General features: G+C 38.3%; 1 protein-coding gene across 1 annotated transcript; it reads right to left on the bottom strand.

Annotated features, from left to right (window-relative positions):
• Window positions 1-73: 73 nt before the first annotated feature.
• LOC128370966 (zona pellucida-like domain-containing protein 1) lies at window positions 74-4000 on the bottom strand. Its single transcript, XM_053331150.1, has 9 exons — window positions 3949-4000; window positions 3571-3791; window positions 3272-3456; window positions 2451-2523; window positions 1898-1995; window positions 1684-1764; window positions 1407-1575; window positions 1200-1299; window positions 74-165 (listed from the first exon to the last, which is right to left on the bottom strand). Exons 1-9 carry the CDS (start codon window positions 3998-4000, stop codon window positions 74-76), a joined length of 1071 nt encoding a protein of 356 aa, XP_053187125.1.
• Window positions 4001-12414: the final 8414 nt, after the last annotated feature.

The raw sequence follows: 12414 nt of genomic DNA, 5'->3' as shown, positions 1-12414 counted from the left end.
AGTGTTGAGTGGTGTGTACAGGTGTCTCTTCTTTAAAAGTGTCTGAGCCTCCTGTAGAAGACAGCTGCCACAGTTAGAACACAATGGTGGCCAGAGTGAGGATGACCACAGCTATCCCAAAACCCATCCCAGAGTCTGAGTCCGCACCATTGCTTAATACAGCCGCTGTCAAGACAACCAGAATACAAGTAAACACATATTCAGTGAAGGCATCATTGCATCATCATACACAAATCATCATGTGCACATAGTGAGGCAGATAAAGCCTTGAGGCAACCACTGGACAACTGATGGTAACATTCATTATTAATACATTCCCCTGTCATAGATATAGTAGATAGATGGAACAAATGAAACATTTAGATTCCAAGAGGAATCTAAATGTTTAATCATATGCTAAACTAAGCGGTGGAAAATTGATGGATGGATGAACTAATAAGAAGTGCATTACAGGGAATTAAACGTACACTGTCTTCCTTAGTTGTCAGAGCTGATAGACAGGGATGAAAGGAAGAAATGAATAACAATTAGTATTTGGAATGATGAGTATGACTATGCCACAAAGTTACCTTCTGGGCCTCCATGCATTCAAACTGGACATAGTTAAAGTTTCAGAGGCATTTCAGAGGAATTCTTTTTCACTGTAAACTCAATGACACAAGCTACAAGCAGTGTCCTATGGATTTTGAAGATAATTAACTTGATTTACAGAATATACAGACTACTACATAATATTACACAATACATTTCCTTGTTTTACATTCCATGTATAATGATTGAATAATGATGATAGTATATCCCAGTTAGAAAATGCTGTATCTTTAAATTATATTTATATACAGCAGTTAAGATTATGTAATTCCCCACCAAACATTTTTATGGTTTTTGTAAGCCATTCTCATTATAACCCCATGATAACATTCAGTGAAAACATTATGAACACTATGAAACCTTATCGTTTGTTCAGTGTACTTTTACCCAAAACATATATTTAGTTGTATATTACCATTTTTTCATTATGTAAAATCACACTTGTGCATTTGGTTGCATTGTTCATATCTGGTGTTATTATAATGTTATGTTATGATAATAAATTGTGATGGGGTCATAAAAACCTAAAACCTAAAAATCTGTTTTCCATCTGTACCATGTCAACACCTGTGGTAACAAAGTATTGTGATCAATGTCGCAATACTTACAGTTTTTATTCTTGGTGACAATGGGAACTGCTAAAGATAGAGTTGTGGCCTCTGAAACACCTGTGGAGTCAACATCTCTTCTTCTCCTGCTGCTACATTGCTACAGATGAAGGAAGAAGGAATGTAATTAACTAAAGAATATTCTCAGCATTGAAGGAGAGAAAAGGGCTCAATATCTTCTTTCACTATCTCACTTTCTTCACTGACCTTAAATTCACTGCAGGTGCTGATTTCACAGAGTCTGGTGATGCAGTGCAGGAAGTAGGTGGACAACGTTTGGTTCTGCTGTTCAACAAATCTGAAGGCCGGGAAGGAGAAGCGGGCATGGTGACTGTCCCCGTTCTCATGCATGGTGGTCATCTGGTCCCGAGAGCAGCTGTTGGATATATATATATATATATATATTATTATTATTATTATTTTTAACAGTGTTGACCTATCATGGGCTTTGACTGTGTCTTCAGAATTAGATTTGAGGACTTACGAGACAAACAGGTTGAAGAAAGTGGAGCTGGTGGGATAAGGAGATATAGAAGCATAACATCGGTCCAAGAGGACATGATACCTAGAGGGGTAAGAACAATAGGCATCAGAGGTGGTGCTGTACCCCTTTTCTCCTGATAAACATAATACCACATAATAGCAAAGCTTATCTAATCTTACAAACAAGACCAGAGTCAGAAGGTGGGTGCTCTTACTGATCAGTCAGGTTGACTGCTTGGACCTGGACATATATCTTGGTCCTCAGCTCTAAGCCCAGCTGTGGCATGACCAGGGGCTTGGTGTAATCGACATCCTGTCAACAGAACATTACAGCTGCTGGTTATTATTCACATTTTAAACAGTTCATTTGAGAAGCTGGTGTGTCCTTCTTGGCTGGTTCTGGTTTGTCATAGTGTGTAATGTGTTTTAATCCACAATTGCACTGAACCGATTTGATTTGAACTAAAGTAGACGTACATTGAATTGAGTAGTTTAAATGGTCACATACGTGTCTCATTTTTGTACTTCTAGCTTTAGATTTCACAATACATGATGGCATGTATGCTATTTTATGTAATGCCTGCAACACAACAGACTGGGTCATGTGATCAAGAAATATATCTTGTCTTAATATTGAAAACTAGTAAATATCAACATAGCCAATTACAAGGAATAACTGTAATAGAACAGCTTTAATGAATCAAATTAGTGTTAGACATACTGACCTGACAGCCAGTATCTCACCATAGAACACCTGTCCTAACTTACACTGAAGAGCTCCATGCTCAATGTACTGACGAAGCTTCCATTTTTGTCCTCCACTGCAATGGAGGATGCTGACCTAAAGAGACAAACCAAACAGGGAGGAGTTGCCTGATGAAACATGTCTGATGTAGATTATCCCCACCAATACAAGAGAATAGGCTATATACATTTACAGCCAGAGAGACCAGTTTCATTTTCCCAAAGACTTTGATCAGGACAGATGTGTATCACCAAAGGCAAGTGTCCCATATTTTGGTGACCACAACAGCTACACATAGAGCACACAGAGGTTGTTTTTTTGTCTTCTATTTACTATGCCAAATAGCAGCCAAACACACCCATGTAGTTCATGGCTAGTTAATCTTTTATGTTGAATTGTTATTTTAGTCACACGTCTCAAAAGCAGAGAAATAATACATCTTCTTCAGTGGTGAAAATTTTCATTCTTTGCATGTTTTAAAATAGGGTTAATAACTTTGTGTGTTGTGGTGTTTGCATGTAAATGAAACGAGTTTCAGAATTTTGTAACAATCCAATTTCTTTACTAATATAAATGACTAGACTGTAAAAGACGAATAAGGCCAAAAGGTTAATATCTCAATTAAACATGCTTTTGAACTGCACTGAAAGAGTAACAGCTTCAGAAACAGGCCTCTGTCTGACTATGTTCAGTAAGAAAAATGGTAAAATTCCTCAAAAACCGACTAGAATACTTACCCTCATAATATTTACCCTCAGAATAGTCAAAATAAACCAAGTGTCCCCAAGTAACAACATGTCCATGTCAAAAAAAAGTAATTGGAGGGAAAAAGCAAAGATCTTACACATCCACCCGGGTGTTGTTGATGAGATACTCCAGAGGGTAAGCGCAGGAGTAATAATAGCTCAGCTCAGCATTATAGGTGACTACCCCCGTGGTCAGATCATTGGAGCGCACCACACCACTGACATTAACCGTCTGGATGTTGGAGAAGTCAGCAAAGATCCCTGTGCCAGGTGAACTGGTGGTCTGGAGGCAACATTTACAGTAAGTTCAAGCACAGAGAACAAAAAAAAGAGGATGCTTTGAGAAAATATATATGGATTCTCCCCCATTTTTACTCCTCCTCCAAACTCTACTAACCACGAAGGTGCTGCCACAAGCATTGGTCATGTTGAGGGGGAAAGTGAACCGGACAACTGGTGGGGTGACAGATTCGTCCAAGGTTCCTTTACACTCCGGTTTGTTAGACATTTGGTTGATTATGAGCAGAGACTCGTTGTAGCCGGTGTAGATGACAGGGCAGATGAGGATAGCCAGGCTGATCGAGGATGTGCCACATTCAACTGAGATGTCAGTGTACTCTATAAGAGAGGGGAAGCTCCATCAATAAGCTTTTCCTGCAATTAGGACTTGAATTCACGTTTCACATAAGCTGGAAGTGAACGTAAACATGTTATCAGAACCTGCATACAGTATAGATGACAAACACATCAGGACACAGCAGCAGGCATACTGTACCTGGACGTCGAAGGTCACTTAAGCATGTTAACTGACTGCTTTTGGCCACCATGGATGCCAAAAAGAGAAAGCTAAGAAGGTTCATTTTTGCTTTCCTTGTAGTCGACATATCTGTAACAGTAAGAAATATGTAAGTATGCACCAGAATAGCCTGTAGATGTTTTGATTGAAGATCCTTGTTACCTTACATGGCACCCACCTTAACTGTCCCACTCCTGTCCTCCTTTTCTTCGCTTTGAACAATGTATAGAGTTGTGGGAGATGCTTTTATAGCCATGACTCTTTCTTAGGATTGGATAGAAACAAGGTCAATGCAGTTTGGTGTGTCTACCTTAACTTCACTGTATGGGAACAATTCTTTTACGCAGGGTGTTCCGTGAACCATACCTTAAGGGTTATTAGTGAAACCCAACCCAGCACAGCCAGAGTCTTTATGATGGACCAGAAACAATGTCCTGATTCCTTTTCTTTAAAATACAGATTCCCTTAGAATGCTAACATGAGCCTTCATGAAGTAAGTGTTGAATCCCTGGGGATCATACTAAACACTTTGATGCCTTTTTTAGTTGAGAGTCTATGTATTGACAATAAGAGCAATATCTGTTATCATGACCTGAAGATGATGGGAGGATGGTTGCATCTCCCACAGGAGGCTGCTGGTACTGCACTTGGGGTAATCTGTTTATGTTAAAGTTGTGGAAGAAGTATTCAGATGTTTTATTTAAGTAGAAGTACCATTACAGCAATGTAAAAAAGAATCCATTATAAGATAAGTATTATGCGCTCATAATACTTATCTTGTAATGGATTATAGTGATGTAGTATGCAGTATTACAGTAAAAGTACTGCAGTATTATGAGTGATGTAGTATGCAGTATTACTGTAAAAATGCTGCAGTATTATGAGTGATGTAGTATGCAGTATTACAGTAAAAGTACTGCAGTATTATGAGTGATGTAGTATGCAGTATTACTGTAAAAGTACTGCAGTATTGTGAGTGATGTAGTATGCAGTATTACAGTAAAAGTACTGCAGTATTATAGTGATGTAGTATGCAGTATTACAGTAAAAGTATTGCAGTATTATGAGTGATGTAGTATGCAGTATTACTGTAAAAGTACTGCAGTATTATGAGTGATGTAGTATGCAGTATTACAGTAAAAGTACTGCAGTATTATAGTGATGTAGTATGCAGTATTACAGTAAAAGTACTGCAGTATTATGAGTGATGTAGTATGCAGTATTATTGTAAAAGTACTGCAGTATTATGAGTGATGTAGTATGCAGGGTTAGGGTTAGGGTTAGGGTCATGTGACTTAGACTACAAATGTTTGTAATTGGATGGGTTTCACAATAACTGTTTTAGCCTTAATAAAACAGTATCTAAACAAAAGCAGCTTTTTTGTATGTTTTTATTCATATCTAACTGCTACACACTCCATAAAACTGTATGACATCATTGAATTTGTAAATGATTTAGAGCTTAATAATGTTAATAACATTAGCATTAGCCGGTTTCATTTTTATTGTTTTTGTCAAAACATTTCAGAAAAAAACATCATACAAATCAGAGAAGAGACAATAAGTCAAGAGCTAAAAAATGTCAGTAAAAACAGTAGCAGTAGCAACAGTAGCATTAACGAATGCATTGTGAGACTGTGCACCCTCAAAAGAACTGTATGACTATCCTGTATGGACTTTTTTTTTTCTGTCAGTGACACCAGCACACCGGAGAGGCGTAGTATATGTGAAGCCTGGATTTCAATTGTGTTATCAGGGTGGATGATTTCCTCCATTGTTTCCTTTTCCAAGCAGTCACACACACAGGTAAGCAGGGTCTTTCTATGGAAACAAATAAGTTTATTCCTACATCCAGATTCTCAAACATGGAAAATTCCACATTGGCGGAATGAATCAATTTCACCCTCCAGTTTTGCCTTCTTAACATAGAAAATTAAATACTTCATTCTTTAGTGTGGTGGTGCTTCGGCTGTTACCTTTCTTTGCAAATAGGCTCTTAGACACAAGGCTGGAAAAAGCTGGAATACCAGGGTTGCCTAGCTGCTTACAAAGCACATACATTTGGCACCAGATTCAGTCAGCTAAACCAGAGAAGGGAGACAATCATGCTGTATTTTTGGAACCTGCTGATGTATTCGGATCTGCATAATCTGTAGCCAGAGCATCAAGAATCTTGTTAGAGCATATTTCCATAATCAGATGTGTTTTTACAACCACATATTTCACTGCAGCCTGGCAACATCGATGGGAATTATGAGAGGATGTCAAATTTGTCCAGAACTGTGGTCACTGTCAGGACATCTTAGTGGTAATGGAGGGAAAGACAGCAGGGGCTGGAAAACAATTTATTTTTGTTATGAGTTACATTAAGAAATGGCGGTCCAGCCCAGGAATACTAGCAGCACATACCGTACTCACTGCTACACAGGTCTGACTTTGGCATGGAACCTTTGTTGCATGTCAACCATCATGCATTACATGTCAAATATCACATATATCTATGTCAACCTTCTCATGTTCTTGTGACTGTTGATGGTACTTGTTCCTGTCACCAGGAGCAAATAAAATATCTAGATATTTCTGTTGATTCACTGCATTCATGATAAACACATTTGTGATTTTAAAAAATCTTCAAATTACATAAAGTTATAAGTTTGTGAGACTACATGGCTGATTTGTGCTAAAATAGAGAAAATCAAAACTAAAACCAAATGTTAATAAATGCTCCAACTGACTCCCATTCAAAAAGCATCACCTGCTTTCAAGAAATACAAAGACAGCTTCTTTCAATGAGTCAATGTGGTCTGAATCACTACATTCATGCTCTCTAATAGTGTGCTGGTGGTCATTTTGGAAATGATTGCTCCATTAATAAGATCTGAAGACTTCTAGTAGCTTTGAAGTCTGCTCTGTGGATGTTGATTGACAGCTGTGATTGACAGATGGCTCATCTGCTGCTCTCCCCAGCTCTGGGACTCACACTGAGCCAGACTCTTGCTGCAATATTTCACTAAATTGAATGTTACTTGATTATGATTTTACTAACCAACTGCACAATAAGCTTTTGTCAGTGGTATTTTAAATACATTTAGGAGTGAAAACTTGCACATAATGAGTGGACACTATTAAATTAAGTGTTGTAGTGTTTATGGATTAAGGATTTAACTGATAGGAAGTGGATAAAATCCCAGCAGGTGTAGAATGATAGTAATGTGAGGTTCTCCTTGTCACAGATACTATGAGTTTCAGAGAAATCACCATCACCCATCTTCTAGTGACCAAGCTGGTGATGTCATAAAATGTGAGGAGCTTTTTCCCATTGCATAAGCTCCTTCTATTGCTATGCAGATATTCTTTCCCTTTAGCTTTTCAGTTCAGTGTGTGCAGCTCCAGAAGCTGTCTAAACCTTACTTGAGAAAAGCCTTTATGGTTTTACATGGGATAACAGGCTAAATACTATCCACAGCAAAACGAAGTGAGTGTTTCTAGAGGCAAATCCTTATGACTGTGCTACTTCAACTAAACACTCCAGCTGCATTCATGACATCCAATTTTCCAACATACATTGTGCACTGATATTAAACACATATTGCAAATATTGTATGGAACACTCTATGAGGCCATTTTTATCCAAAGAATTCACCAAAAGTGTTGGTAATGTCTGATCAAGTAAAACAACCATTTGTTGTACTGAATGTATTCAGGAAGACACAGGACAGTGTAACAGTGAATCTACATAAAAAAATCCATATATTCTTGATGGTAACAGATACAAAAAAATCTAATAAAACAATCATTTGTAATGTTTTTTTGTTTTATTTCCATCAAAAGTTAAATGAACATACATAGGGATACTTTGAAATAGCTTCTTTTGCTGTATTGCTTAATATAGCAAAACATAGCTTAGAATAGTCCATTTTAAATGTTCTTTTTTTTGTATTTGAAATGATTTGCTGTCATCTGCTCAGGGTGTACTGAAGTGTCACCTTCTTAATCTCAATAAATGTCAGACACGTGAGTGCCTTTATTTACATAAAAGACAACGTGAGAAGACACACAGAGTGGTTTTACTCTCAATTTCTCTTGCTGAAGATAATGGCTGGGTGTAGCTCTGTGACTGATCATCTTATGTTAGTGACCTTTCCAGCAGATTAGGCAACAATACCCAGTGTCCTCCTCTACTGTGGCCCCAAGAGGACTGCTGCCACTGTATGTTGTGTAAAATATTGGGTAATATCATTATGTATTTTATTTATTAAAGCAGTTATGTCAGATGACTGTACATTTTCTTTATCACAACCACGTTTTGAACTTTAAAGACCTACAACTGATTTTTACAGCTGGGTAATTATTTCCTCATCTGCCATCTTTTAAATACTATACCTGAGGACAAACGTTCCCTATTTAGGGGTCAGCCTATGTTCCCACAGCTCTATGTTCCCTCATTTCTGATAGCTAATTCAAAATTAGCTCCTATGTTCCCTCAGGCCTACATTCCCACATCGCAGGTATGGTCATTCCCTAATACACATTATATGTAGTTATGTACATTAGGGAATGCTCCCCCCACCCCATATTTGAAGCAATTACGTCAACTCAAAACATGATGGCCCCGGCTACGACTATCACTGGTGGAGGAGGATCTTTTTTTTAAGCTATGTTTTTTCATATGTATGAAAATGCTTGAAAGACAGGTGCAATTCTTTATTTTATTATTAAAGTGAGGGAACATAATGCTCAGTGAATATAAACAAGCTCCCAACAGTTCTATACAGTGTGAACAGCAGAGCCACTCTCGACAAATACACACTGCTGAGCCTCTCATAGTTGAGCCTCTCGCTCAGCTACAGCAAAGGTACAACACAGAAACGTTTACAAAGGGCCATCAGTGTGCTGTTGCTGTGTTTCCAGCTGACTGCAGCTGCTCATGGCTGGTTAGCTCTGACTACCAGCTCTACATCGCTGTTCACGCTACACTGAGTGGTCAGCCTCTGTCACACTGTGGGTATCTCACTGTGGCCCCTGACTTCACACGTCAGACACTAACGTAGTCATTCATGTTTCCTACACTTGCTCCTCTGCTGCAGTCATCTGCTGCATATTAATATGAAGGGATGGAAGAAGCTGACATTATTTTCTTATTTCAGAATCATAAAGGAGCTTCTTGTGTTGTCACTCAGGGCTCCACTGCTCTTGCTGTGTTGCTGACTCAACTATTATTCTGAGTGTAACTAATATGATGATTTCAGTCAGTTTATTTTTGTAGTTATGGTGTTACGCTGCTGTGATTGGTAAAATGAGAGCAGCTTTGTGATGTGCTTTGTCTGAGTGGAAGCCTAAGCCTGTGTACATTTAAAAAAATAGTACCTCACATGTGTGGAAGATGAGTAATAATCATGCAGGTTTAAGTCTTGGTGGATCTGGACTGTAGTCTGCCTATTGACTATGAGGTGGCCTAGTTAGGTGTGAGGAATCATTTCCAATGCCAGTCCATTTCCCAGTGCAGCCATGCTTTATGCTAAGCTAGGCTAATCACCTGCAGATTCCATAGTTCCATAGTTAACACACAGGCATCAGAGTGGTAAATATGTTTTCATCTGACTTTTGGCAAGAAAGCACAGAAGCATATTTCACAGACAGATCAAACTATTTCTTTGAAGGCCATCTGATTCCAGGTGTCACTGAGAGAGCAATCAGACACTGCATCATCTCTGGTTTTGACAACACTCATATCCAACAGTGTGCTTCTGAAGCTCGCTACATGAGCTGCTCTCCCCCACTACCTAAGAAAGCCTCTAATTTTGCAGATTACTTTCCCAGATATTTTCCTGTGGCTCCGAGTTAAAAGACAGTTTGAATTAAACATCAGACATGGCTCTCTGCTTTGAACTGTTCCTTTTCCAGTTGACTTAGACAATGTTCTGAAGCGGGAAGTTATTTTCAGAACTTTCAAATTATGAGAGTAAACTAGAAGGCGCTTCTAGGGTGTAAACCTCCATCAACGCTCAATATCTTACAGTGACACTCAGTAACAGAGACATTCATTTCCCTTTTGCTATTCCCCCTATTTTCCCCCCATCATTAGACATATGATTAATAACCAAAACTGATTCTGTCTTTCATGTCCCAACACTTGTCAACACTACATTTTATGACAATCTATTCATACATTTTAAACTGTTGACAAATCACAGCTGAAAGATGTCCCAGCTCTAAAGTTTGCAGGTGTTCATATTTCCAATTATAGTTTGGGATAAATATGTCCTCCTGTGTATTGGGGAGTCATGCTGAATGAATTGTTGCATCTATAGATTCCAACAAAGGGTCCATTCAGACTAGACTGCAAATTTGAGAGTCACTCAGTTGAACAGCTGTTGCAGAATATTTCCATGAAAAAATAAAAAAATACCTTATCAACAGAACCTTCATGAACCCTGAGATATGTACAAATGGCTGCAGATGCTGCAGACATTGGCCTCTTCCCACAACTGTACATCTCATCAGTCAAATGACTATACAACACCACAACTGCCAGTACCTCCCACTCCCACTTATAAGACTGAAGCTGTCCTTACTGTTTAATGACACCAAAATTGCACACTTGTTTTTTGTATAAGGAATTTATGTATATTGTAGAATTATATAATTTCATTTACATTTATTTAAGAGATTGTTTATTTATATTTTACTTTATTTTGTATCACTTCACCATTACAAGGCTACTGTTCATTGTTAATTTTTAATTTATCTAATGGCAGACCTAGTAACAGGAGGACAAGGCACAGACATTTAGGAGGGAGATCAGGTTATTTTGATAAATAAGGATGGTAGCAGGAGAACTAGCTGAAAGGTGGGAGTCTACTATCGACACAGCAGTGTGAAGCAATGGCTCTGAACCAAGTTAAGAGAAAAATGAGGTGCAAAGCTGTCCAGTACACACTGCCAGATGGGGAGCTGGGACCATTCGCTTAGATGACCCTCCAGAGAGACGGCATACTCCTCCTGAACCCCCTCAGCCTCCTGACAACAACAAACCAGCCGCCTAGACAAGTAAAGTGTGATGTTGCAGATGCAAATGTTAACACTGAGCCAGATGCTGAGAGGGGCGCACACAGCAGTGAAGCAGAGAATAAGCTCACTGGAGGGAGCCTGAACCACAGCTGTCAGAGAGCCAAAGAACAACGAGCTGAGGTCAGAGTGACACACAGGTGAGATATATGCTTTATCACAAGTAGTTCCAAACTTTACTTTTACATCATACAAGAGATTTTAGTGTAACAGACATAGACAGAAACTAATAGGGATGAAGGTTATCAGTCATCCATGAGTGTTCTGAAGAAAAAGTCACACCATTATCTGCAGCAACTTTCTTGTGTTTCAGAGTCCCGCCTCCTCCTCTTTCTCCTCTCTTTGTGGCAGCTTCCAGCTAACAGGCTGATAGAGCCAGGCCTACATAAGTAAAAATAATCCAAATGACAACCTGTGACTGTGACAGTTTCCCTGCTGCAGAATGTATGCAACCTGACAGGCAGAAGTACTCTGAGCTGAGAAAAGCACCACCACCTCCTGTGCATGGAGATAAAATAATCTGTTCTCCTGAAAAAGACTGGAGAATAATCAAAGACAGAATGTTGAAGGTAATGCTGTTTGGACCATTTCTCTATCATAAAGTCGCCATAATGGATCATCCCATTCCACCCTAACCCTCAACCATCCAAAACTAAAAACCCATTTTAACACAAAATTTGAAGGAGGAACATTTGACTAAAATTCTCCAGTTGAGGTTTTTGGAGGAAATTCATGTATGTTTACAAAATATGACACTGGCCAAGTTTTAATCAAAGTGCAATATTTGCAATATGCACAATTGTACACAATTTGTACATTTTACAAATAGGTCATCAATGGCATTTGGGAATACATTTTGGGGAAGTTATAAACAGTTACATATACAAATGAAACTTAACAAACAAATGTATTGCCACCCTGTTGCATATCATATTTAAAGTAAATGAGTGAAACTAGCTATTTATCTGAAAAAAGCCTATCAAGTGATTAATCATGACTAGCCCTCTAATATGTAGCAACATTAATAAATTATAGATTTATTCAATTAGGATATCAATAGAGTTAGATTTTATGTCAAGAAACGTTAAGCTTATTAGCCTGAGGCTGTCTGTTAGCTCACTTAATCACCAAATCAAAGGGTTTCAGTTTTCCTTTTTTTCCTCCTTCTTCTTTTTTTTTTTACAGTAGCTTTCCTCATTTACTCAAGTTATAGTTTCAATGAACAACTCTTATATTTCACTCTCTAAACAAGCAGTGCAGATTATACACCATTATAAGATACTGTAAGCCTTGTAGATGATCCTATACCCTGCAATTGAAAGCTGTATAGCTGAGGTATTGAATTAAGTTATGAGTGTCCCTGCTATTTGGGTTAAA

Source organism: Scomber japonicus, chromosome 13 (genome assembly GCF_027409825.1).
Source record: "Scomber japonicus isolate fScoJap1 chromosome 13, fScoJap1.pri, whole genome shotgun sequence".
Taxonomy (NCBI): domain Eukaryota; kingdom Metazoa; phylum Chordata; class Actinopteri; order Scombriformes; family Scombridae; genus Scomber; species Scomber japonicus.
This window is presented reverse-complemented; position numbering and strand designations above follow the sequence as displayed.

Bases quoted from the DNA above. Each gene is read 5' to 3' on its own strand.
- LOC128370966 (XM_053331150.1), bottom strand. From the start codon at position 4,000: ATGGTGGCCAAAAGCAGTCAGTTAACATGCTTAAGTGACCTTCGACGT. The intron at 2,524-3,271 runs GTAAGATCTTTG...TTGTCTCTTTAG, and splicing joins AACAACACCCGGGTGGATGT to GTCAGCATCCTCCATTGCAG. The intron at 1,576-1,683 runs GTAAGTCCTCAA...TATATCCAACAG, and splicing joins TTCTTCAACCTGTTTGTCTC to CTGCTCTCGGGACCAGATGA.